Genomic DNA, 25798 nt, shown 5'->3' with positions numbered 1-25798 from the left:
AGATGAATGTCCCCTCTTTAAGTCACTTCAGGGTTTAGTATATTCCACAGTGACATAATTTATGATCTTTGATGTTACATGACATCCTCAGCAACACTAACATGAATCAAGGTCTGGTCTATCTCTGAGTTATCTTAGAATTATTAAATAAACATTAGATAGTAAACGTGTTATGTAGTGATGCAAACTGACAAAAATGTGCCTCAGTTGTCATATATCATAGGTAGCATTACACAGTGACGTGTGACTGATGCCTCTCTCTTCTCAGCTGATACATCACACACACACACACATCTCAGGCCTGGCCTGTATCCCAGCTTATATTGTACATGACATGTTCTGTTATATAGGGTGAAGACCCAGACCTGATATGCTTACAGCCTCCTTGGTATAACAGCTAAGAATAATCACACTCCTTATTCCCAAAAGGACAGATTGCAGCCCTGGCATCACAGTATCACAGATGATGTCACATCATCCCTGAGACTGTGGCTCACTGTCTGCATGCTATCTCAGTGATCCTATACTAAGCAACAGGGTAAAGACTATCAACTCTAGCCTCCATTCCTGACCATCTTAAGGTGCATATATACACAGTGGCCTGGTGTCACTGTGGGGAATCCTTATGTAATATAGCAGTCTCCATCCGTCTTTCCAGCTGTCATATGACAGCTAACATGATTTAGTGGCATGATATGGTAGAGGTACATATCTTTCATTAGCTGTCATGTGCTATCACAGATGGCATAATGCCATGGTTACTCTAGCCTTCATCCTTCTCAGCTGTCATAGTCTGTAATATGTGGCCTATGGGACATTGTATGGCACTCAGTAATATTATGTGTCTCGGGCATGTGTCCCTGTTTGGGTTCTGTTTGTGTCTTAATGGGTGTGCTAAAAAGTCATTCAAGAATTGCTCACACTCCAATACCCAGAGTTGAGCATATGAACATTGAATGACCTTCCTTCTTTTGAAGCCAGGATCTACTGCATCTGATCACAGCTGGAATTCCTGGGGACGGGGATCACAGGCCTGCACCACCATGCCTGGTTTCTGTGGTACTGCACATAGAGCCCCACTGCATCTTGAATGCTAGGCAACGCTCTACCAACTAAGCTACGTCCCCAGCTGCAGATTGTGACTTTTAAATGTATGATTTAAATGATTCGCCATAATTCGGTATGCTGTCAACATTAAATTACAGTTACTTTGGAGTATATTTATTCATGCAAATTACTTCTCCATGGTACAGGTGTTTCAGTGGCTCTTCTATTGCTGCACGGACACCATGAACAAGGCAATGTATAGAAGGGTTTATTGGGGTCTTACAGCTTCAGAAGGTGACTCCAGGACCATCACGGCAGGGAGCATGGCACCAGCCAGGTAGACATGGCCCCGGGAAGTAGCTGATAGCTTACATCTTAATCCATGAGCATGAAGGTGGTGGGGATCAGATGGGGGGGGGATAGTGTGTATTTTAAAAATCTCAAAACCAGCCCCCAGTGACACTCTTTCTCCAACAAAGCTACACCTCATAATCCTTCCTGAATAATTCCACCAACTGGGGACCAAGTTTCCAAATATCTGAGGCTATGGGGTCATTTGCATTCAAACTTCACGAGGTTTCTCCACTGCAATTTATAGTTAAGTTATCCAGATCTGAATTCACTACTTCAGAACTTACCGTGGGAAAAGGGAAGACAAAAAGAAAGTAACCAGGATGCTTCAACAGAGCTATATTTAAAAATAGTAATAAAAGGGGGAAAGATGGCACTGCAGGGAATGTAATTCTAGAAGCGCAAGCCCTTCAGCAGCAGCATAGTTTAAACAAAACAATCCCCCTCCCCCCCATGTAGGAAGGTGTTGTTTCTCTTATTCACGCTGCAAGCTAAATTATGAATGTGGACACTGCCAGGGGCCTGGGCTGGCTCGGTGGTTAAAGGAATGCTAAGCCAGCATGAGTTCAACTTCACAACACCCTTTTCTCATCTATCCTCCATTTCCAGGCATCTGCTAAGGGTTCCTTGTGGGGGTGGGGTATCTTGTAACTTAATTTTTTGATAAAAACTGCCCTAAATTCTTTTATTAATGAGACTAAGAACCCTAAAGAGAAGCTAGATCTCCCCAGTATGGTTCTCTTGAGGTCCCCCCAACGTGGATTCCAACCTGCTGGCAGCGTCCGGCCTCCAGTGGCCTCAGTCTGCGCACACTAAGCGCAGGCCTGACTGGTTTCTTTAAAATGTCAGGATGCAGAGCCCTGGACACGCACCTCCAAAGTCAGCTCCATCTGGGAGCTCAGCGAGCCCCTATTCTCCCTGGGACAAAGAGTCTAGAGGGGAGGGGCGCGTTTTATAGTGGGTGACGCACCGCGCTCAACCAGCCAGAGACTGACCAGAGGGGCGGGGCGCATGCGTCATCCGCGCTGGAGAATGACGTAAGGGGGCGGGGCACGCCCGGGCACCCTAGGAGACCGACTCGAGGGGCGGCGGGGGCCACGCTATGGACCGCTATGCGGTCGCTGGGGATGAGGTGGCGGACCGAGCCCGGCAACAGGAGCGGCATTACCAGCTGCTGTCGGCACTACAGAGCCTGGTCAAGGAGCTGCCCAGGTTTGCGGCGACGGGCGGCGGGCGGCGGGCGGGCTGGGGCCGGGGCCGCGCTTACCCCGCTATCTACCTGCAGTTCCTTTCAGCAGCGTCTGTCCTACACCACGCTCAGCGACTTGGCCCTGGCGCTGCTCGACGGAACGGTGTTTGAAATCGTGCAGGGGCTTCTGGAGATTCAGCACCTTACCGAGAAGAGCCTCTACAACCAGCGACTACGGCTGCAGAACGAACACCGAGGTGCAGGGGGCGACGGGACCTTCCTAGGGCGTCGGGTCAGGGGCAGGAGCCTTGGGGGTCAGGGGGTGCAGAGCCATGCTGATACTTTAGTCTGCTGTCCAAACACTTCTTACTCGCGTTGTCTAGAGTGCCCACAGCCTTCTCGACATGATGAACCTCGCTGCTTGTAGGTCTGTTGATAGCTCTGTGTTACTGGTTAGATAATCAGTTATTCCAGCACCTTCCCATTTGAATATCAGGCTTGATACTAGGCATCTCCCGTTGTACCATCAGATCCCCCTTCCGTTTTATTTGTTCAAGCTTGACTCCATTCAAACAATTTAGGAAAGAATAGTGTCCCATGCTCACCACCAATACTACGTTTTAGATCTTTGGACTTTGTTATTGCTTTGGATTTTGATACTGAGAACTGAACCCAGGGCCTCTCACCTGCTAAGCAGATTTTCTAGATTGAGCTACATTTACAAGCAAACATACTCTGCCCTTCTGGCAACGCCTGTGTGCTGCCAGACAGGATTTTCCCATTAGAGGTAGGTGTTGGATTTTGTTGAAATCTTTTCCAGTTCCTGTGGAGATGATCAGATGGTTTTTCTGTTACTCTTGTGAGACATTGATTTCTAAGTTCCAGAAATGAATTGTATTTTAAGAATGCATCCTGTATGGCCATGATACATTGTTCTTTTATGTATACTGTTTAGTTATATGTGTTTATGCATACTGTTCATGTAGGTGTGCACACATGTATGTGTGCACTTGTGTGTTCATGCTTGTGGAGGCAGGAGGCAGGCATGGTGTCCTAGGTAGGGTTACTATCGCTGTGGTGAAACACATGATTAAACGCAGCTTGAGGAAAGGGTTTCTTTGGCTCACACTTCCACATCACTTCATCACTGAAGGAAGTCAGGGCAGGAACTCAAACAGCAGGCACCTGGAGACAGGAACTGATGCAGAGGCCATGGAGGGGTGCTGCTTACTAGCTTGCTCCCTGTGGCTTATTCAGTCTGCTTTCTTACAGAACCCAAGACCTCTAGCCTAGGGATGGCTCCACCCACAATGGGCTGGGCCCTCCCCCATCAATCACTTTAAATGCACCACAGGTTTGCCTACAGCACAGTCTCATTTAGGCATTCTCTTAATTAAGGTCCCCTCCTCTCAGATGACTTTAGGTGGTGTCAAGTTGACACAAAGCTAGCCAGCCTAGCCCAGGATGGCTTCCTGTATTCCTGTAATTTTTGAAGCTCGCTGTGCCTGGCTGGCCAGGGAGCCGTAAGGGAGCCGCCCGTCTGTGCACCCTGCTGTGCTCAGCTTTTTGACATGGGTGCTGGGGGGACCCAGACTCACCTCATTGAGTCACGCCCCGCCCTTGTCTGCTGAACTTGATTCATGACAATTTCAGGGGGCGGGGGTTGCTTTTATTTCTGATAAACCTCAGCCTGTAGTTGTCTTGTAATATTTTTGAGGGATTGAAGGTAATGCTGGCCTCAGAATGTGTTGAGAAGTCTCGTTCCTTCTTGTTTGTTGAGAAGAGCTTTATTTCTCTACCAGATGTTTGAGTGGTTGTGCTTTTCTGTATTCTTTTTACTGTCTTGATGGAGGCATATGGTGTATCTAGTTCACAAGTCTAAAGTACACGACTCAGTGGATTGGTTTCCTGAGACTGTCCCTCTGTGTTGTCTAGAGCTGGCTGTCCTCCTGTCTCAGCCTCTCCAGCAGTGGTATCCGAGTCTGGCCCAGGCTCCGCCTTGCTCATTCTTTCCAGTAAGCGGGAGGCCGCGTGGCTTTGCATGGCTGTCTGTTGCTTCCCTCATTCTTCCAGCACTTGCTTCTGTCGCCAGGACGGAAAGGCGTTCACTGACTTCTTCCCCAGTCTCACTGTGGAGCTGGCCATTACCCTGTGGAGCCCTCTTTGGTAGGATGGTCTTAGTGCCTGCTTCAAGCCTTTGCTGGTTGTCTTTCAGACGGCTTGGACTAGGCTGGTACGCCAGGCAGTGAGTGCTTCTGCTGCCTTCAGCCAGATCCAGAAGGTGGTGGCTGGCTGGCATGGGCCGCCTTGCTTTCCTAGTGAGCAGGGAGCCCGTGTGGACCCTGGGAATTGACCTGGGATGTTTCTCAGCATTGGATAAGTGGACTGAAGGGGACGATGTCTCCCGTACCTGCTGCCCGAGCCTTGTGCTTACCTCATAGTCACTGCAAGCAGACCATCAGGCCAGCTCTTTCTTGCCTTGTGTTGATATACTCAGGATGGACTTAGTTTCAAATAGCAACGATAAATGGTATCGCTGAGGTACATAAAATACCAAGGCCTAGGGGAGGCTGTAAGCACTGCTGGGGCTATCGGATATAAGGGGATCTCAGGGACCCGTCTGAATGAGCTGTCCCATGGATCTCTTCTAGGAGTAAGAATGTTAGGCTTTCTCAGAGCTGGCCAGCCACACTCCCATTTTATGCTCTGGCCGGTGTGGTGTGCTCTATTTTGTGATAGCGATTCCTTGTCATCCTGTGCTCCCATCTCTCTCTGCCCATAGGGCAGATGTTGTACATGTCTACGTAGCAGCAGGGACCAGGTGCTTTGCTGGCAGAGGGTAAGGACTTCCCAGCACAGAACCCTGCAGGCTCAGTGTGGGCCTGTGTACCTTCACCTCCTGGCTGCCAAGCAGGGGCTGCTCTGCTCTCCCATAGGGTAGCACAAAGCTTGATTCGACACACTGCACCGCTGGCGGAGCCTTTCCTCCTATTACGGCAGGCAGAGCCCCTTCCTCCTATTATGGGCTTTTGACTCTTGAATACGTAAGTCTTCACCCAGAGTCCCTGTGTGATATCCTGTGGAGGATGTCCAAGATAGCACAGCTAGAACTGGGCCATCTGAGCCCAAAGACCACCTGCCTCAGACAGCTGTCTGCCCCCTGCTCCTGCCCTGGTTGGACTGAGCTCTGATCCTTGCTGTACCTGCCTAACCTACACAGCTCTGTCAGCACCGTGGAGGTGAAGGAGGGTGCTGGCTGGGAGCAGTCCTTGGAAGGGCCTCCTTAGAGACCCTTGAACTAGCCTGCCTTTGCTGATGGTTCTCTCTCCCTCCCTCACAGTGCTCAGACAGACTTTGAGGCAAAAGCATCTGGAAGCCCAGCAGTCCTGCCGGCCCCACAACTTGCCAGTGCTCCAGGCAGCCCAGCAGCGTGAGCTGGAGGTAGGACTTGGGACTGGATAGCTGGTCCCAACTCCACATGGGTACCAGCTGGCTCAGTGGTGGGCTGAGGGCTCAGAAGCTGAGCTGAGGGGTGCTGGAGGGTTGGTGAGTTCCAGGCCTGACTTTTCCCTAGCTAAGAGGAGAGTCACCACCCATCTGCCAGTCCGCTGTCCTGGCAAACAAGCTCTCTGTGGACTGGAGCTACAGAGAAGTCACTGAGGTGGGACACTGTCCCTTCCATCTCAGGTGATGCTGGGATGACAAGACCAGTCAGGAAGAGCTGTCTTACCAGGGAGCTCAGGGTCAGATGCAGACCCCCAGGAAATCAAGAAGCATTGTTGGTATCTCCAAGGGGTGAGGGTGGTATCTCCAAGGGGTGAGTGATAGGTCTCAAAGGCATTTCCTGCTGGTACTGTTGGGGAGCCTTACAGAGCCCCTCTGCTGAGCCACAGCAAGAATACTGTGTAACCAGAAGTGCTGTGGTAAGCAGGGCAGCCAGGAGGAAGTTGCAGGTGGGAGCTTGTGTTTAAGGCTTCCCTGGGCGGAAGGCCTAGCAGGAGCCACCCTTACTCAAGCTGTGGCAGGCCTTGGAACATCGGATCCGGGAGGAGCAGCAGGCAATGGACCGAAAGATTGTCCTGGAACTGGACCGGAAGGTTGCCGACCAGCAGAGCACACTGGAGAAGGCAGGGGTAGCTGGTTTCTATGTGACCACTAATCCTCAGGTCAGCACCTCAGCCAGTCCTGCTACAACCTGTGTACCTGGCCCCTAAAGGTTCAGCTCTGTCTGGAACTTGGGTTTCAGGTTTTCTTTTCTTTTTTTGGTTGGGGGTGATGTTTGTTTTGGGTTTTAAGTATGTATGTATGTATGTATGTATGTATGTATGTATGTATGTATGTATGTATGTTTGAGACAAGGTCTGCTATGCCCTTTAACTTGAGGTCCTCTGTCTCCGCTTCTAAGTGCAGTGATTACAGGCATCTGTCAATACACCAAGTCCATTTGGAGTCTTAGCACATTGGTTCCTAGTGAAGTCAGTGATAGACAGGGTTTAGGTGAAAGACCCTGTGAAGAGTCTAGCCCCCATGCCACAGGAAGGTGGGCATGCTAGCTCTGGGTAGTGCCCACCTGTCTGACCTTGCAGAGGTTTCTTCCTATCTCTGCATGCTGGCCTTGTGTTTCACTCTAAGACGGAGACTGCTGGCCCTGCTGGGCACAAAGGCCCACACTGTCCCTTCTCCTGGCCATGGCCAGCTTCCACAGGAAAATCACCCCCTTAGCCTCATTACCTGACATCTTCTAGGCCCTTCTGTGTGTCTTAGCCAAGGCAGAAGGGCATGAGGTGTCGTGCTGGTCCTTACTGGGGCCTCTTTTACATCCCAGGAGCTGACGCTGCAGATGAACCTATTGGAACTCATCAGGAAGCTACAGCAGAGGGGCTGCCAAGTGGGAAAGGCAGCTCTGTGACCACGTGGGGGTCCTTTCTGTCCTCCGTTGTCTAGGATGGCTGGCGCCACAGCCTTGTCCGTGTGGGGGCTACTGGCTGTCCAGCTGCCAACAGGTCTGATCTCTCTGAGGGGCTGATTATACCCTGGCTATGCCAGCTGCCACCCACTGTTCAGATTTGGAGATGAAGGGTTGAAAAATAGGAATGGTGTCATGAAAAGGCCCCGTGACTGAATGTTGAGTGGGAATATTGGTTCTAGCACCTTCCCCTCTGGGCATGTCCCACATCCCTCTAGACTGGGGTTTTGCCTTGTTCCTGTGTAGCCCCTCCCCTGACAATCCTGGCCCTGGATGGAAGAAGCTCCAAAACCTAAGCCCAATATGGCCAGAAAAATAAAGAGCCCAGGACATGGTTTGTGTCTGTGCTACCTAGGACCCTTTCCTAGCGGCTCTGGCCACGGTCGAGCCAGCAGAGTGCAGATGAGCCCTGAGACCCTGCATTGTCAGCTCCCCAGTTAGCACGGCCTCCAAACTTCTGTATGAAACTGGAGAGCTTAGCAGGACGCATGCCTCAGACCCAGCTAGGACTTTAGCTCCTGGACTGAAGGGCGCAGAGGGGCTGGACGGGGGCCGGGCCCCAAGGCCCATGCATGCATCTGGGATGTGGACTAAAAGTGGCTGGGTGTCACTGCAGCCTGGCGGAGGTGTTGTCCCCAGTGTCTGGATTGGAATGGACTCTGGTGCTCAGAGCTGACTTCATGTGCAGGCACCAAGAGAAGGGTGATGACTCTCAGTTACAGGGTGATTTATTGACTAACCAGGCTTCCTAGTCTGTCCTCTGCCCAGTGCAGGGAGGGTGGGTTAGACCCTGGCAGAAGGTTAGTTCTGGACTAGGGCTCTGCAGCCTGCAGAAGTGGTCAGTGCTTACTCAGATTAGTGGGGCAGCTCCCAGGGACTCTAGGTGACCTCATTCCTGAGTGTCTACTCCTGGGGTGCAGGAAGTCCCAGAGGGCAGCCCCCACCTCAGCACCTCAAAGGCTTGGGCATAAAAAGGTGAACTGTGCCTGGGTAGGTTAGGCTCAGGAACCCTAGCCCAACCCCAAGCTGTGCCCCGCCTGAAGCCCCAGAGGTAACAGGTTGAGCGGAGTAGGTGTGGGTATGGCCCCTGCAAAGACTAGGCCGGACGGTGGAAGAGGCTGCCAGTGCGCAGCCGCCTGCAGAGCTCCTGCCACAGCAGCTGCCTCTCTCGCTGAGCACCCTTCATGATGCTGCTGTTCTCCAGGGCACGGCGGGACAGGTAAGGGAGCACCTCCATCACAGGACCGTAGGGTACATACTTATACACAGGATAGCCTGCCTGGCCTGCACACACAGGAGCAGCCGTGAGTGCCCCCACACAACATGGTGCACCCCGCCACCACGCACCCACCCAGGACAACCAGCTCACCGAGTGGGAAGCTAATTTGGTCACACATTCCCAGCAGCTGTCCGAAGCACACCTGACCATCAGCAGGATGCAGGCCTAACTCCTTCATCCTGTGAAAAGCGGCCAGGCTGGTAAGGAGCCACCTCAGGACACAGCCCCGACATATCTCTCAGCCCTTCCCCCTTCTACATTCTAGCCACTGGGGGGGGGGGCAGCAGTGTGGGCTCTGCTCTGGCTATCTGTGTCTTCCGAGTACAACTTCCGCCCACAAGGGAGGACAGGGCATCAAACTTGTCCTTTCCCGTTCCACTGCCTCTGGCACCCCCTCTCCATCTCCCTCCTGTGAACACACACACACACACACACACACACACATGCACGCACGCACGCACGCACGTATGTACATACATAGCACTCTGAGCCTTTGCTTCAGTGGCTGGCACCCTAGCCCTGCCTTGTTCTCCCATGGTGGCTGCACGGCCACCGTCGACTCAGAATGGAAAGTGGATACAGCTTCAGATGCTCCCAGCATGTTGAAGACTCAAAAAAACCCAAAACAATGAAATAACTTTAGTAACTTTGCTTCTAGAAAATTGAAGCTGTGACTGGATTACATTGCATCTCATGTGTCTGTGCTTCTAGTGTTCATGTATGTCCATGCATGTGAGTGGAGGACCATCCACCGACTTTTGACAGTCTGGTCATCACAGAGCTCAGGGATGAACTCCCGCCTCTGCCTCCCCTGTGCTGGGTTACAGGTCCTACTGCACAGCCAGCCCTTTATAGGGGCTCTGTGGGTCACGCTCAAGTCCTCATGCCTGCCTGGCGGCCCTCAGTCACGGTCCCAGCCTGCCTCCACCACGCTGTATTAGCACTGCCTAGATTGGAAGGTGGGCAGCTGCCAACACCCTCCACATCGGCTGGCAGACCCTACCTGCAGAGCGTAAAGCGCACGGTGTCCTCATTGTGAGACGCCACCATCACCTCTGCCCTGGTGCCGCACTTCAGCTCCTCCAGAACGTAGTTAAGGCACCTGCGACAGGGACAGGCATTCCTAAGCGTGGCTCCAGGTCAACCAGTACCTGAGCCCCTGTTGGCTCTGCAGAGCAAAGAGGCATTGCAGAGCCCAGGCTAAGGAGCAAAGGGGAGGGGAGGCGGTGGTGATGGCAGCCAGAACCTCGAACAGGAGGACAGCACCTGGTTTCCCCGCTGTCGTATGGAGACCATCCGGGCCTGGAAGCGGGGAGGCTCCTGAGATTCAAGCAGGTAAGGACAGTTACTGCAGGAACTCACCGAACCAGCACAGGAAACCCAGACAGTTGCAGTCACAAGGCCCCTTCCACGGTTAGAAAAGCAGGAAGCAATTGCTGGGGCAGAGGTTATGTGGAGCTGCCCACAGGCTGTTGAGGGAGCTCTAGGGACGCAAGCTTCCGCTCAGCTGACCCCTCCGCTGGGGCACGCTTCTCACTGATGCCGCTGCTTTTGAGTCACCCCTTTTCAAGAAAGTGACCCCCAGATAAATCCATTGACTGACCAGACTAGTTTGGAAGGTATCAGTCCATCACTGGTGTTCTACCTGGGGTGGACAGGGACTGCTCACACCCCATTAGCAGCAGTGTGAAAAGGAAGGCCCAACACCATCCTACCAGGGCACGCAGGGCATGCCCGGACCTGTGACTTTTCTTCTGGGAAGGAGCCCTATAGCACAGTCCTAGCTCTTCAAGAAATAAAAGGAAGTGGAGGCCTCAGGTAGGGTGGGTATCCTTGGACACCACGGAGTCTCAGTGTTATCGTCACCAAGGACACCACCAGGCTGGACAGCACAGGTGCTATGAGCCAGCAGGTCAGCCTCTAGGACCACGCTTCAGCCATGCCCTCAGCTGCGCATGCATCTAGCATAGCAGGACACAGGGTGCTGCTGACTGCTGACACAGGAGATGGAGACAAGGGGTGGAGGACAGAGTGTACGGTGTAAACGTGGGTGTGTGTGTGGCTAGGCCAGGATATGCAGTAGACTTCTGACATGGAGCAGCAGGACAGAGTGGGAGCCCAAGGAGACAGGGCCTCAGGTGTGCAAGAAACAAGCAGGGCATCGCAGGGAGGGCGCGGGAAGCCGGACTGCATGCTCGGGTAATGAAGCTTTGGAGCTAAGCTGTTGGGTGCTGTTTGACTTCACTGAGATGCTGGCTCTAGAAGAGGGGTTGCCCCGGCATACTCCAGATCAAAATGTATTTCTGTCTGGAAGTCCTTTGTCACCATGGAGGGGAGAAGAGTGGCTAATGGTGTTAAAAACAGAATGTCCTCAAGAACAGATGGAGGTTAAAGACTTGCAACGGAAGTTGACATCGCTTATAATAATGTAAAATACTTATAGCAGAAAGGCAGAAGGTGGTCCTGCAGAGAACATGGCTGTGTCCAGAATTCCAGCCAGCCACATACAGCAAGCCAGGCCCCTGAGATGGGGCTCCCCTCCCCTCCCCTCTCTCCTCCCCTCCCCTCTTTTCCATTTCATGAATCCCAGGCTGATTTCAAACTTGGAAGCTGAGGATGACTTTGGATACTGATCTTCCTGCCTCTTCCCAAGTGCTGGGATTACTGGTGTGCACCATCATGCCTGGTTTATGTGCTGCTGGGGCTCAGACCCAGGGCTTCAGGCCTGTTAGGCAAGCATTCAACCACATGAGGTGTATCTGTTGTTTTCTGTGCCCATAGGAGCCAGCAGGGAGCACAGAGGTCTGTACTCCATATTCAAAAGAGAAACGTGATGCTTTGGAAAACCTCCTAACTATATAACAGCAGAAGAGATGGCTCCTTTGAACTGGCTCCTGCCTACTGGGGCCGCTCACACTCAGGGCCAAGTTCTCAAGCATTGCTCCAAGAAGGCACAGGAGGCCTCTCACCTGTGGTACATAGCATTGGTGGCTTCATATGTAGGGTTGATGGGGTCCTCGTAGCCGATCTCCACAGCCCTGGCACGCTCTTGGGCCATGTATGCACCACGTACCAGCTTGGCCCCAAAACACCAGCCCTCACGGCGAGCCAGTTCCATGTCCACGGTCACATTGTCATAGGCATCCTGCAAGGCCAAGCCCCAATCACAGGGAGCCCAGCTGGTGGCAGCATAGGGACTTCCTGTTCCATGTGCACATCAGCCTCACGTGCCTAGGTCAGCCACTGCCTAAGAGACGTACGTGGCACTCAAAGGATCTGGGAGGAAAGTGTGGACGAAGCTAGGCTTCCAACCTCTGCCACTGTGTAGCCCCAGATGGCCCTGTGGGTAGTCGGCCCAGATGCCTGGAGTTACTGTGTATTTTGGAGTCACCTTGGCCAATTAGGAGCAAGTTGCCACCTGTCTGGGGCTGCACCATATACATCATGTCCTCTTGGTACCTAACAAGATGTGTATCCCATGAGACCCCCCTCCCTCAGCAACCTCAGGCTGAGGGGCTAGGGTTGGGGGTTTTCTGGGTTCCCAGGGCTATCTCTTCAACCCTATCAAATCTTCCAGGGGAGTCTATTGCTATTCGGATTCTTAAGAGGGTCCTGTGCTAAAAAATAATGGGCAGGGTGAGCTATGAAGTCTTCAGAAGGACCCAGCACATCCTGAACGAGCTCCTTGTCTTTGGGCACTATACACTTTGATTTGCATTTTGTGTTATAACTGGGGGGCTGGGCATGCAGGGCACCATCGTGCACAGGTGGAATGGGAGTCAGAGGGCACCTTGGAGGAGGAATTGGCTCCATGGGATTTAGGAACCAGACTCGGGTTGGTGGGCCTGCAGAGCAAGTGATCTTATTGAGGCATCTTGGCAGACCACACCTACACTCCCGAGTGGGAGTGGCCACTGGGCAGGACCCATCTCCTCGATAGTTGGACTCAGTGCAGAGTTAATAGCCTGTTTTCTCTCTCACCTGTGTTGCTCTGGTCTCTGCATGAAGCAGGGACAAACAGGGCCACCCCGCATGGCTCCATAGAAAGGCATATCCCTGCGGGTGGCAGATCACACTGCCCGAGGAAGGGTCTGTAGCCAAGCGGTGGGGACAGGCAGGGAGATGGAGGCAGGGGGTGGATGGCTATACCTTGCGGTAGCACTGGAATGTGTTGAAGATGAAAGGCTTATCCACGTTGAACCTGCGCTGCATCTCCAGGGTCAGGCGGCTGATGGCCGGCTGGAAGTAGCTCTGCTCAGCGTCAATCATCAGCCGCACGCCTGCCTCTTTCGCTTTCTGAGAGGTTCACAGGGAGGAAGAATCTATGGCTCGAAGTTGATGATGCCCACCCTCCTCAGGGGCCCGGACCCCTACTGCTCAGCACCCCACTCCACCCCCATACTCACACATGCAGGGCTGTTCACATCTCACCCGGCACAACCATCATATGTACACATACACACACGCACGCACGCAAAACACACACACACACACACACACACATACTCGCGCGCGCGTGCGCGCGCACGCACGCCCGCGGGGCTGCTCACACCTTGGCCAGTATGTCCATCCTCTGCAGCATCCTCTTCATCTGCTGCTCTTCCTCCTCAGTGAACCGTGACAGCAGGGGCTCCAGCTGGCCAGTCTGAGAACACAGCGGAAGTCAGACCACCATGGGCCACAACGCTCCACCTTGAGGCCAGCATCACCTTTCAGGAATGCTGTTTTCTGTCCACCCTCCTGCCCCCCATGGACCAGAGAGGACACTTCTCAGTACCTTGCCTTTAAACAAGTTAGATACGATGACAAAATGCCCCAAACTGAGTGCCAGCCAGCCCACTGTCCTACACGCGAGGAAAGCTGTCCCATAGAAGCAGCACTAGGCCTACACCACCAGGATTTACTTCTGTGGCCTCCCTAGGACCCGGAGAGTTTTGCCACTATAGGGAGCCATGGAAAGAAAGACAACCTTGATCCCTAACCAACCAGGCACCACTCATGACTCAAGAGGAGGAGCCGTGATGTGGGGTGCCCAGCTTGCAGCACGGGATGAGGATGTGGCCTTCGAGGAGCCAGGTGGACTGTTTCAGCAGCAGCAGGGTACTGGTGATGAGGATTGGCAGGCTGCGCCTGGAAACCCCGTGCAGCACAGACGTCTCCCGCCTAGCCTGCAGTGAACCCAGGATGCTCTTGCAATGCTAACGAGCCGTCACTCATCAGCCTTGCCTCACTGACCACAAACACTGGTGCCAAAGTCTGTCGATGACCTCGGAGCAGTGATTTAATGAACACACCACACCCTGGGGTTCCAGGACAGTCGCTCAAAGTTGGGGTGGGCCCTCAGTCTCAGGGGCTAGGAACATTACAGAAGAAACATCTGCAGGACACTTGCCTCAGCTACAATTTCTGTTCTTCATAACATAGAGTGGGTGTGGCTCCACACAACCTCTTTCCCCTGAGTATAAGCCACACTAACAACTCACTTTGCCAGACTGAACCTGGCATGACACCTGATCCCACGGGACAGTTGCTTTGGGAATCCAGCCATCATGTTGGGGAGAAAGCACATATGACAGCCAGCATCACCTTTAACACATGTGACCACCTGGCCCTGCCACCCTCTGAGTACAAGTGACCAGGAGACCCCAGATAAGCATTACCTAGTTGTACCCTGTTCAGCCCTAAAGACTTATGAGTTGACACACAAGACTAGGTGGGCTGGGGAAGACCCTTCCTCTAGACACCCATGCTCATGTGTAAAGGGCCACACGGACCCCCTGCCCTGCTGAGCACTGTGGACACTAGGTCTGTCTTTCTTTCTGAATGGTGCCTCAGTCACAATGAGTCCCCTGGGTAGGCAGACGGTGTAACTGGGATGGGAGGTACCTGCACATTGGGAACCACCAGGTGCCTGGAGAGCTGGGTCCTGCTGTCAATGAGGCTGTTCCAGTCCAACAAGTCCACAGTGCTAAGGGATGAGGCACATCAGCAGAGCAGGCTGCCAGAAATCCGGGGTCCAAGCACCCAGCTTTACCCACAGGTACTAGGGTGTTTGGGGGTCCTCAACAGTAGCCATACCGCAAAAGACTGTTCCCGAACTCAGCCTTCATGAACTGGCCTAGTATTTGATTCTAAGACTGAATGCTGCTCTCAGTTAACCATAGAATGACCACTTTTGCAATGGGCCATTAGCAGTAAAAACACAAAGTATGCAGAGAATTCATTCCATGGCCAGATCAGCCTTAAGGAAGAGCCAAAGATGCAGGGCTGGCGGGATGCAGTCATCTCTCCACGAGGCTGGAGAAGCTAATGTGCAGGGCTGGCCAGGCCCATCTGAGAGCCAGAAGCTCTACCTCAAGCCCACATCCCTACTTGACTGGTGGCTACTGGTGACATTCGTCCCAGCCTCTGGCCCTAAGGATGGGACAGGGAGTGCAATGTGGCTCTCAGGAAGATGCTCTGGGACCCAGGTCGTTTACTAAGGAGTCCTGTGTCCAGGCTGCCTATACCTGGGGACGCCCAGCTCACTATCAGCTTCTGTTGATTAATTCGAGAAAGTAGTTCCCTCAACACTGTCACCCATCCTTCCAGGGAAATGACCAGGAATAGAAGCCACTGAGGTTCAGCTGAGACCATGACTATACCGGGGTAGATGCCAGCTCTTACCCAGACACTCCCAGCGTCTCTGGTGTGAACCAGCCCTCGATCTCAGCCCTGGATGCGATGCCCATCTTTTTGATGCTCTCCTTGAGATGTGAGAAAGAGTCAGTACTGCCGTCTCTCACTGCCCACTGGCACTCACCCCACCACGAGCCTGTTTGACAGTATCACATCATCTATGACAGCAAGACTCATTCCAGGCCCCCATGTCTATCTCAGTGGGCTGATTCCCTTTCCATCTTTGCCATTTCCCACATCAGCCAGGGGAAGGGGAAGGGCCACTCACCTGGAGCACCGCCACCTCCAGCTTCCTGTCTACAGCAGCACGCCCAGCTTGTCCCTGCTCTGCAGCCATTTGATGGAAGAACTGTCTCCACCTGGTCAGCACGTCTGAGAACTGCAGCTGCCAGTGCAGGTGTGAGCCTCACTGCAGCGTGCGCCCAGCTCCTCCATCCAGCCCTGGGGCAGCCTCTGTAGCGCCCCAGCTCACTGCTGCCCAGACCTGAGCACATCTGCAGTCTCTCAGTGCACATGGCAGCCCCAGGATCTGCAGAGCCTCTGCAGATCAAATGCGCCACCACTTACCAGAAACTGTGGTCTCCCCAGTGCAGTGAGCTTAATGGCTGAGAAACCACCGTCACTGGCTCCACCTTTCAGAATCCAAAGAAAGAGGCATGAGTGTCAGGGAGGACCAGATGCTGCTTGTAACTCCCTGTTCTTCAAAAACAGCCCAATAGCTAGTTCCTCCCCATAGCTATACCCAGTTCCCTAAATGCCCTTCCACATGGGGAGGGCTGATAAAACAGCCTTTGTATGCAAGAAGACACCAAGCAAAGAAGCCAGCAAGCTGCACATTGCTGGTGGCCTCCTAACACCTCCAGCACTATAGCCATCCATGCATGGGCCACAGAATACAGAAATAAATGCCAAGTAGAGTAGGGCGGGCGCTCAACTCCAGGGAGAGCAGGTAGGAACATGCAGATGACCCTCACAAAGTGCCAGTGTGCTGTCTACACAAGCCCAAGGCTCTGCCTAGCAGCTCACCAAGCAGGGCCCCCACCTGAGGCCTCGATGCACTGTAGTAAGTTCTCCATGTAGTTGTCACACTTGGCTTCACTGGCGTAGAAGTAGGTGCGGGCACTGATGACACCATCTCTGCGGTCTCCAAAGGCGGGATGGACCTGATACTGCTTCTCCCTTTTATTTGCTCCTGGGAAGGTAGATGCATGGCCCTATTAGAGATGCCAGCCTGGTTCAGAGTGTCAACACCCTGCCCATCCCAACGTACAAAGGCCAACAGCCCAGAGCCTACAACCCCCAAGATGGGCTCCAAATAGGCCTTGCTGCAGCTGCTCTCCTGATAGGCACTGATGTTCTTTTCTCTTGGATCCCTCCCTCATCATAGGGCAAACCAGGCCAGGCAAATAGAGCCTCCATCACAAAGGCCTGGACTGTGGCCTAGTGAAGGCCAAAGACACTGAGTCTGCCTGGACGAGCTCTTAAAAATACAAAGCCATAGGAAGCAGCCTCCAGCCTTGTCCCTTGCCCAAAGGCTGGCATAGGCCCTAAGCCCAGATGTCTCCTAGGACCCCAGACTGTGCTGGGGTGAGGAGAGCACGGGCTCTGAAACTCACCGCTGCCGTCTCTCTCTGCTTCAGAGGTGCATGACCTGCAGGACAGAGGAGGCAAAGGTCAGTTATGCTACCTGAGGTCTCCAGGAGGCCGCTGAGCACTGGACCTTATCATGAGCTTGACAGAAGGAAGCAGACCAACATGCATTAACCCAGTCCTTCCTCAGGCCAGGGAGGCCATCCCCTCATGAACCTCAGGCTTCCTGTGTATTAAGCATTCCTTACTAGGGAGGTCAGGCAAGGAGAGAAACGGGCAGGAGTCACTGCATACAAAGGACGCCACCAGTCCAGCAACAGTGCCCCCTTGCTCTGGCCTCCACCCCTCCACCTATGGTCCCCAGGACAGAGTCCCATATACCCTGGCTTCTTCCACCCAGCCCCTGCTAAGACTCTTAGGCTTGTTTTTGAAATTGCAACCAGGAATTTCCTTAGAATATCATCTGAGAGCCTCACGCCAGGGACTGATGGCACACGCCTTTAATCTCAGCACTTGGGAGGCAGAGGTAGGCAGGGCTCTGTGAGTTCCAGGATAGCCAAGGCTACTCAGAGACCTCTTCTTGAACAACAAAAACCGACAAAGAAGAAAAGAAAACCTCAGGTTCCCACCACACTGGGAGCATCCAAGTCCTCACAAGGGCAGGGCAGGGCGGGGTGTGAGGCCCCACAGAAAGGAGCAGTGTTTCCTCCCTAGCACTCTTCGGAGCAAGTGGAGCGGGGCAGTAATTACACCCTCCGGGTCTTCCCATCAACGAGCCTTATCCACCAAGTAGCCTCACTCCCTATCAGTAACTCTGGGCTACCAAGTAACATGCCAAGAAGCCCCGTCCTGGCCTTCCTCGCCTGTACCAGGGCCTTATCTGAAGACTTTGGATCAGAAATCATGGTGAGGTTGGGCCATATCCCTGAGTGTCTGGGGCCTCCCACAAGTACCTCAGCCCGCAAGGCCACAGCCCACGGGACAGAAAGTGAGCAGACAGGCTGTTGTTCCATTGACCTCAGGCTAATAATATGTAGCAGGAAAGGAGGATCCAATGTCATTTGGTGGCAACGTCCTGAGTCTGTAATAAGGAAGTAGGTAATCCCAGTGTGTCACCTTCCCTCAGAGACAGAGAGCCAAGGTCCCTGGAAGATATGGGTTCCATTAGAGTAGTCTCAGGTATAACCACACACAGTCCCCGGAGAGCGAGCAGTGCAAGGCCAGGTAATGAGGTCCTCAGCGACCCGGTGGCAGGGTTGGTTGTGTAACTCCACAGCCCACAGAGTAAATGACCTGTTTAACCTGCAGCATGACTGCCAGGTCTGGTCTCATGCAGTCTGCGCCTTCTTCCATTAGCTGGGAATAGGCCTCAGTATCTGATACGTCCCTGCAAGGAACCCTCAAGTGGGTCTGTGGGGCTGGTCACTCCTGGTCAGGCACAGCCAGTGGGCACTGTAAGGAGCCCTCTCTGGGAGGTGACATGGGGATTGCCAGGCATCCCTTTACAGACTCAGAACCTCACCATACAATGACATTTCGCCCTCTTCTCTTCTAAGGCTATGGTGGAAGGCAGGCAGCCTCTTAAGGCAGAGTCGTGCCTGCACCCTCACCACTTGCTTGCTGGCACTGGTGGGTGGGCACTGTTAGGTCCAGAAGGGTCTATTTCTGATGCCTCAGAGCCCAAGCAGAGCTCCTGTGGGGCAAACAGCCCTGACAAGCTGAGAGTAACTCCTGCAGGCAGGTGGGTGTGCGGGCAGGCCCACCATCCATTCCCACAGCAAGGCAGGCCTGGGTGAGAGCACGTAGTGCTCACCCAATCTGGGCCGAGGCTGTGGAGACCATTTGGTTATTCAACAGCAGCCTCGGTAAAGGCCTGTAGCCAAATCCTCAAGGATCAGTGAGGATCACAAGGGATGCTGGGGCTGGGTCACCCCGCCTTCAGAATGGCCAATCACAAAGCAGAGGCGGGGCTCCCCAGGCTGAGGCCAGGCTTGGACATTCTGTTCTCAGGGTCGGTGGCCTCACATGACTGCCAATCCCTCCTGTTAGTTACCTGGGGAGGAGCAGGGGCAAGCCAAAGGTCTCACATGGCCTGTCCTAAGCTTCACACAAGTTGAACAGCTGCAGCCAGAGACCGGGGACCCAAAACCCAAGCAAGGGCCTGTCAGGGAGGATCACAGGCAGCAGCACTTTGCAAAGAAAAGGGCTGGTTTTGCTCAAGCTTCCAGTGAGTCAGCCACCACTGCAGAAGACAGAACGAGGCCACTCTGCCTTGCTGCCAAGAAGGCAGGTCCCTGAGCTGGGCTTCCTACTTGCTGACTGGGAGGGCCTTGCAGAAAGTTGGTGCCAGTTGGGGGGATCCCAGGCCGCCCGGCTGAGGGTGCCTGGCTGAACTCAGTCAGCGAGGCTTTATGCCCTGCAGGCACAGCCATCTGCAGGTTAGGAAACTGCGTGAGGACTAGTTGGAGCCTGCAGGTCCTGTCAGGCCTCCTTAGACGGGCAGACTGTAGCAGGAAGCTGGGACCCACCTAGTGCTTCCTGAGTGCAGCACACCCTCAGCCTTAAGACACAGTTACTCCGCTCTGCCCTTGCAAATTGAAAAGGCAATTTGAATTTTATATAGTTTGTATAAAAATACAGTCCTTCTTTTGATACTTTTTAACCACTCAGAATTAAAGCTACAGCCTCGAACTGCACATGGATAGGGAGCTGGATATAGCCAGGGCTGTAGTTTGTAGATCTAGCCTCAACCCTCCGCTGGTGCAGGCCCACAAAAGCACGGTGCTCCTGTCTGCAGGAAGCAAGAACTCTAGGCACAACCCAGGGGGGCTGCTGGCAATCAGGTCAAAGGCTCTCCCAGTCCTGGCCACGACCTCACTGGCACACTTGAGGGTCACACCTGTGCCTCAAGACACCAGAAAGGCGGGTCTTACTCCATGTCTTTGCGCTCCGCCTCCTCAGGGCTCAGGTCTTCCTCAACTCCATAGTCCAGGATAAAGCCGACACCAAAGGCTTTGTTGTGCCGGATCAGAGGCCTGATAGACTCCTGGTCCTCGCCAGCCACAAAGTGGCCATAGAAGGTCATCTTCATTAATCTCTCGAACATCCTCTGCCCCAGAAGCTTCCTGGCAACTTGGAACAACTGAAAGGCAAAGGGAAGAAGCTGTGTGGCCACCTGTCTCCCCGTCCCGTGCTACACCTGTGCACAGCAAGTTCTAGAGAGACCTCTCAGAGCAGGCCGCTTCCACTGTCACAGCCACTGCAAACCAGGGCAGCATGGGAGGAAGAAAGCACCACCTTCAAGCTCCTGGCTCTCGAAGGCTCTAAGCACACGGCTCCCCTTAAGACTCTTCTCCTGGGGGCTGGCTCATGGATCACCCCAGGGCCAATCACCCCTTGGAGGGTAAAGGGGGATCCAGCCAGTCTCCCCAAGGACAGCATTTCTGTGACATTTAGTGGTCTCTTGGGGGTGGGTTGGGGGGAAGCACAGCGCTAATTCTCTAGAATGTTATCTTTCTCAATGCTTTGTTCTCTCAGTCAAACACACCAGAACAGGGCTTGCTGTGAGGCCAACCGTACACAGCTGCGGAACGCTGACCACACACGAAGTTCAGATGGCAGGAGAGAGGTCTGTCTACTGGACACCATGAAATGGGAGTCTACTTCACAGCCTTGTCCAGGACTGACCAGCTATCGTGCCAGATGTGCCCGGAAGAGGATGGCTACATGCAGCTGGTCACCCTTCCCTCGTCATATCTCACTCCACCTCACAGGACATGGACATGCCCGGGAGAGGCAACACATTGCTCCTCACATGATTAAGACAGACTGTCAGGCAGGATCGTGGCCTGGGATGGGGGACATGCGCTACCCATGGCTCAGCAAGAAGGGGAAGTGGAGAGCAAGGGGAAGAGCTACGGCAGTAGGGGATGGCAGCAGCAACCCGCGCGCGCACACACACACACACACACACACACACACACACACACACACACACACACACGGCAGAAACCTGTGCCCACTCCTGCCCACCCAACTCAGCTCCAGGAAAGGAAAAGCCTGGGGTTCCTCAAGCCCCATGAACACTGAGCCCTCTAGATGAGGGGCCCACTCTTTGTCTAAGGAGAAACATTCACAAATCAGACGCCTTGGCCAGTGTAGCCCTGCCACAGGATGATGTGGCGCCATGGAGATGCCTCTCGACAACATGCAGTCTGCATGCAGATGTACAAAGTATGCATTGGGTTCTTTATCGAGAAAGTTGATAAAAGCTGATAAAAGCTGGGTGGTGTTGGCCACGCCTTTAATCCCAGCACTTGGGAGGCAGAGGCAGGTGGATTTCGAGGCCAGCCTGGTCTACAGAGTGAGTTCCAGGACATCCAGGGCTATACAGAGAAACCCTGTCTTGAAAAAAAAAACAAAATAATAAAAAAACAAAAAAAATTAAAAAAAAAGAAAGAAAGAAAGAAAAAAGAATCGCTGATAAAAACAAAAACAAACCCATCCGGACATTCTTTCCGTGGGAGGAACCACACGGGGGAATGGCCACTGTGAAAGTCACACGCTCTCACCCTGGTCACCGAGAATGGTAGACACACACAGGCAGGGCTGGCAGCTTTAAAGTGGACTCCAGAGCCAAGCCACCACTTCAGATCCATTTTGATGGCACTCTGTGGGTTCAGGCCAGCACCGCCTCCTGTCCAGGTGAGTAGGTCTTTTGAAAATTTACAATTCTGTCCCAGTAATAGAAACACCTATTTTCACTGTAGAATCAAAACAAGTGTGGTGACACACCAGTAATTCAGCATTGAGAGGCTGAATTACAGAGTATCACAAGTTCAAGGCTAGCCTAAGCTATATAACAACACCTTATCTCACAAGGAAAGACAGCTGGGGAGATGTCTCCGTTATAAAGTGCTTGCCTTGAGTCCCAGGAAGGCAGACAAGGTGGTGTGCACTTGTAATCACGTGCAGCCCTAGGGAGGCAGAGGCAGCAGAGTTCCTGAAGCTCACTGGTCAGTCAGCCTCGCCTACTGGGCAAAACCCAAGCCAGTTCACATAAATAAAACAAACCTGTCTTAAAAGGGACAGACAGACATGATGGCACACCCCTTTAATCCCAATATTCAGGAGGCAGAGAGAGGTAGGTCTCTGTCTGGTATGTGCAGTCAGTTCTAAGTCAGCCAGGGCTACATACTGAGAAGCTGGCACATGCTTTCTCCTCTCTCTAAAACACACACACACACACACAAGAGAGGGAAAGGTGGAATAAATATTAAGCGCGTAAAGAAGTGGGCTGAGGCAGCACATGCCAGTGTTGTCCTTGGCTCCCATATAGGCACACGCATGCGCACACATCCACCAAAGAAAAGTCACAATGTCCAGAAAACATGACAGTAAGATGAATTCTCTCCTCTGGCTCCATTTGCAACCAATCTCCTCTTTGGCTCTGGTTCACAATCACAAACAGGAGAGTCCAACTCCTCTCAATCCTTGTCAAATAGGATGATGCGTCATGGTCCCCAGCGGAGCTCCAGTCCCGGCGGTAGTTCCAATCTCAGTCTCCAGGTCTACAGCCTGGTGACCTACTCTCCCAGCTAGAGCCTCAGGGCCTCATGAGACTGGTGGCTCAGCAGAACAGTCTTCCGCTAGCCGGAGAATGCGACTGCTCCCACTCTAGCCCACCAGTCTAGGACAGCAATTTTCAACCTGTGATTCTTTGAACCCTTTGGGGGTCAAACAACTCATTCAGAGGAGTCCCATATCAAATATCCTGCATATCAGATTTACATTATGATTCATAACAGCAAAATTACAGTTAGGAAGTAGCAGTGAAAATAATGTTAGGGCTGGGGGCCACCACAGCATGAGGAGCTGTATTGGAGGGCCACACGCAGCATTAGGAAGGCTGACCCACCGCTCTAGGACCTGCTCAGTGGCTCTTTGGCACGGGCCTGGCTTCTGAATGCCATTTGCGTCAGCACCAGGGACTGGGGCACTAGCAATGACCTCAGCACAGATCTCACGGAGGGGCTCCTGGGGAATGGGCTGGACAGATGGAGCCTTGGTGTTGCTGCTTCCTCCAAGAATCCAGCACTACCCAGAGCAGGCTCCAGAGAGCCAGGGGAGGTGACCCTGGTCACTACACCGCCCTGACTGGTACACAGGTGCCACAAGCATCCCTTAGACCCAAACCCCAGGCCCCAGGGACCCTGCTTCTCAGCTGGACAGCTGGTGGCAAATGCAGGGTGAACACACAGACTGGTCCTACAGACTGTCTCTTCCCCTTCCCTCTGTCCCTGCTAGTGACTTTTGTGTTGCTCATCCTGTCCTGAAGGCAAGAGCAGCCATCGATGACACCAGAGCGGGTGGTCCACATGGTCCCTCCAGGCTGAAGCATCAGCAGTGCTGGCCTCTCCCTTCCAGCTGTCTCCTCCTGCTGGGCAGAACTTCAGTGCATCACAACCCGACCTACTTACCACAAACATCCCTGGCCTCCTGGGGCCTCCCACACTCAGGTCACAGCCTTTCTCCTACCACACATCACTCCCAGGCTCCAAAGCTTACAATGAAGTCCTTCGAGGGCATACAGGCCAGCGCCTCAAGTCCATCTTAACATGGTTCTGAGTGTGGCCTCAGCTGAGGTCTAAATGTGACTCCAGCTCCTGCAGCCTCACCTGAGAAATCACCACCCTCATTGCCATATCCAGATCCGTATCCTCACAAACATAGAAGGTCACCTTGAGATAACTCATCACTAACCCCTCAAGCCTGGCTGAAGTGGTGCTCGGGTTTACCCAAACGCCCTCAAGTTGCCGTGTTACAGTTTAAGTTGTATGCTTGCTAGCCTCTGAGAACCTCACATTCCAGTCTGTGCTGGCCACAGGCAGACATAGGCTATGGTGCTGTCTGGACCACAGGTGGAGATGACTTGCTGTAATCAGAGAGTGCACTTGGATCAGAAGTTCTGAATCCAGACTCTTCAGCTGTATTTATAATAAATGTAAACATAGGAGAAAGCGAAGTTGGGAGTTTGTCTCCTCACTTCCCAAAACTGTTCGGAGCAGCTTGTTTGGGAATAGCTAGCCACACTTGTGGAATTCTGAGGTCCTAGCCTGGATAAGCACTTCAGTCTTCACAAAGTTGGAGTTGCATGGAGGGTACTCGATATCACAGGTGCCGGGGGTATTCCTACAAATAGTACATGTCTTAGACACCATAATTTGTTTCTAATTTGTAGTGATTATAAGTAGGAAACTTAACAAGGTCGGAAAAAGTACGCAGGAAACGGCCCCCTTGCTAGCCTGCCCAGCTTCAGACCATGCTTGAGTGGCCCTGCCCGACAGTCCCGACCTCCCGTCCGTCACCCGCTGGCCGCGCTCACGTCCGCGCGCAGCTCCTGCCCACCTGATCACCCACCCACCCGCGCACCTGCTCATGGTGCGCCAGCAGCACCGGCGAAGCACACAACCGCAGCACTAGCAAGTTGCGCGCCAGCTCCCAGCTCCGCCGGCTGCGGTACGCCTCTTGTGTGTTGGTGAAGTCCACGGCTGGCACAGGCGGCCGCACAGCCTTGGCCGCCCCATATCCCCGAAGAGCCTCAGGACTCGCGGGAGGCTGCTCCTGGGCTTGCGGTTTGGTTGAGAAGGCAGCAACGCGTGGTGCCACCGACCGCAGCAGGAAGACGCGCCGGAGAGCCATGGCGGAGCCGAAACGTGCACTCAGGAAGCTTAAGTACTCTGGGATAGCCACGCCCCCGGGCCACGCCCCGATCACGCCCCATTCCCGGAAGCCCCTCCCACCACCCAGTGGCTCCGCTCCCATTTTAAGAAACCTTGTCCGGCACAGAAAGTGGCTCCATCTCCTCCCCAGCCTTCCCTGGCGCTCTAGTTTGGCGTATTTCCCGTTGCTGACCACGCCTCCCCAGCCCACAGACCCAACTCCTCCAGAGCCCACCTCTGCCTTCCCCGACCCCCAAGACCCCGCCTCTTGGGGACAGGGCTTTTTAACTCTGGGATTTTCCTGTCCCCAAGCTGTCCAGGTGGGTCCAGAGTCCACCAATCAATACCGCGACACCCTAGCACATCCGGATTTTCGGCTCCAGAGCAGCGGGGCCTCACAACTGAGGGAATTCTGTCTCACAGAGGGCCTGTGAGAATTCTGTCCCAAAAGGAGGCCCTCTCTCTCTCCATCATCACTCCAGCCCTGCCTGAAGCGTCCTTAAAGCTGCTTTGTCCTGTTGCTTTAGACCCGCCTTCTGCCCTTGGGGAAAGCAAGAGATCACCCTCCACCTTGAACTCTTGGAGCTCTAGCGGTTCCTCCCATACTTGTCCACATCTAGTATCGCTTGTGAGCCCCGTGTTCCCCCTCTGACATTCCCAGAGTTCTGCAGAGACCTAGTCTGGTTCTGGGTGGCAACATGACCTCCAGTATCCCCCACAGGCCTGGCTCTGCCTTCCCTCCACCTCTGCAGAAAAGGGTTGGAGCCTTAAACTCCCCAGTCTGTCTTAGACTATGGATGCTTAGAGCTACAGGTAGCTTTGTGGTGGGGAATGTTTATCACCATCTCTACACACACACACTTGAAATAACCTAAAACATACAAGTCCCACTTGTCTTGGCTGAAGATGACTTCCTAAGGTTCTGGGTTTTTTTTCTGCTGGAGCCTAAGAAAAAAAGCGGAGTGTGTCGGGCATTG

The 25798-nt window shown here is 53.4% G+C and overlaps 2 protein-coding genes across 3 annotated transcripts; one reads left to right on the top strand and one right to left on the bottom strand.

Moving 5' to 3' along the window:
• Window positions 1-2434: 2434 nt before the first annotated feature.
• LOC127666034 (protein DGCR6) lies at window positions 2435-7888 on the top strand. 2 transcript variants are annotated; one of them, XM_052158734.1, is made up of 5 exons: window positions 2435-2610; window positions 2684-2844; window positions 5928-6028; window positions 6613-6753; window positions 7413-7888. In XM_052158734.1, exons 1-5 carry the CDS (start codon window positions 2501-2503, stop codon window positions 7494-7496), a joined length of 597 nt encoding a protein of 198 aa, XP_052014694.1. In that variant the 5' UTR covers window positions 2435-2500; the 3' UTR covers window positions 7497-7888. The 2 variants fall into 2 exon arrangements, with proteins under 2 accessions (XP_052014694.1, XP_052014692.1); XM_052158732.1 differs by having other exon boundaries at window positions 6604-6753.
• Window positions 7889-8259: 371 nt separating this feature from the next.
• Prodh (proline dehydrogenase 1) lies at window positions 8260-24830 on the bottom strand. Its single transcript, XM_052158731.1, has 14 exons — window positions 24532-24830; window positions 20034-20242; window positions 17127-17161; window positions 16553-16702; window positions 16078-16142; window positions 15779-15895; window positions 15499-15578; window positions 14719-14800; window positions 13385-13477; window positions 12982-13128; window positions 11802-11977; window positions 9836-9934; window positions 8923-9011; window positions 8260-8837 (listed from the first exon to the last, which is right to left on the bottom strand). Exons 1-14 carry the CDS (start codon window positions 24799-24801, stop codon window positions 8650-8652), a joined length of 1800 nt encoding a protein of 599 aa, XP_052014691.1. The 5' UTR covers window positions 24802-24830; the 3' UTR covers window positions 8260-8649.
• Window positions 24831-25798: the final 968 nt, after the last annotated feature.

This window comes from Apodemus sylvaticus, chromosome 15 (assembly GCF_947179515.1).
Source record: "Apodemus sylvaticus chromosome 15, mApoSyl1.1, whole genome shotgun sequence".
Lineage (NCBI taxonomy): Eukaryota > Metazoa > Chordata > Mammalia > Rodentia > Muridae > Apodemus > Apodemus sylvaticus.
This window is presented reverse-complemented; position numbering and strand designations above follow the sequence as displayed.

Bases quoted from the DNA above. Each gene is read 5' to 3' on its own strand.
- Prodh (XM_052158731.1), bottom strand. From the start codon at position 24,801: ATGGCTCTCCGGCGCGTCTTCCTGCTGCGGTCGGTGGCACCACGCGTT. The intron at 17,162-20,033 runs GTAAGACCCGCC...TCTGTCCTGCAG, and splicing joins GCGGAGCGCAAAGACATGGA to GTCATGCACCTCTGAAGCAG. The intron at 13,478-14,718 runs GTACCTCCCATC...CTGTGTTCTCAG, and splicing joins TGGTGGTTCCCAATGTGCAG to ACTGGCCAGCTGGAGCCCCT.
- LOC127666034 (XM_052158732.1), top strand. From the start codon at position 2,501: ATGGACCGCTATGCGGTCGCTGGGGATGAGGTGGCGGACCGAGCCCGG. The intron at 2,611-2,683 runs GTTTGCGGCGAC...ATCTACCTGCAG, and splicing joins CTGGTCAAGGAGCTGCCCAG to TTCCTTTCAGCAGCGTCTGT. The intron at 6,029-6,603 runs GTAGGACTTGGG...CCCTTACTCAAG, and splicing joins CCCAGCAGCGTGAGCTGGAG to CTGTGGCAGGCCTTGGAACA.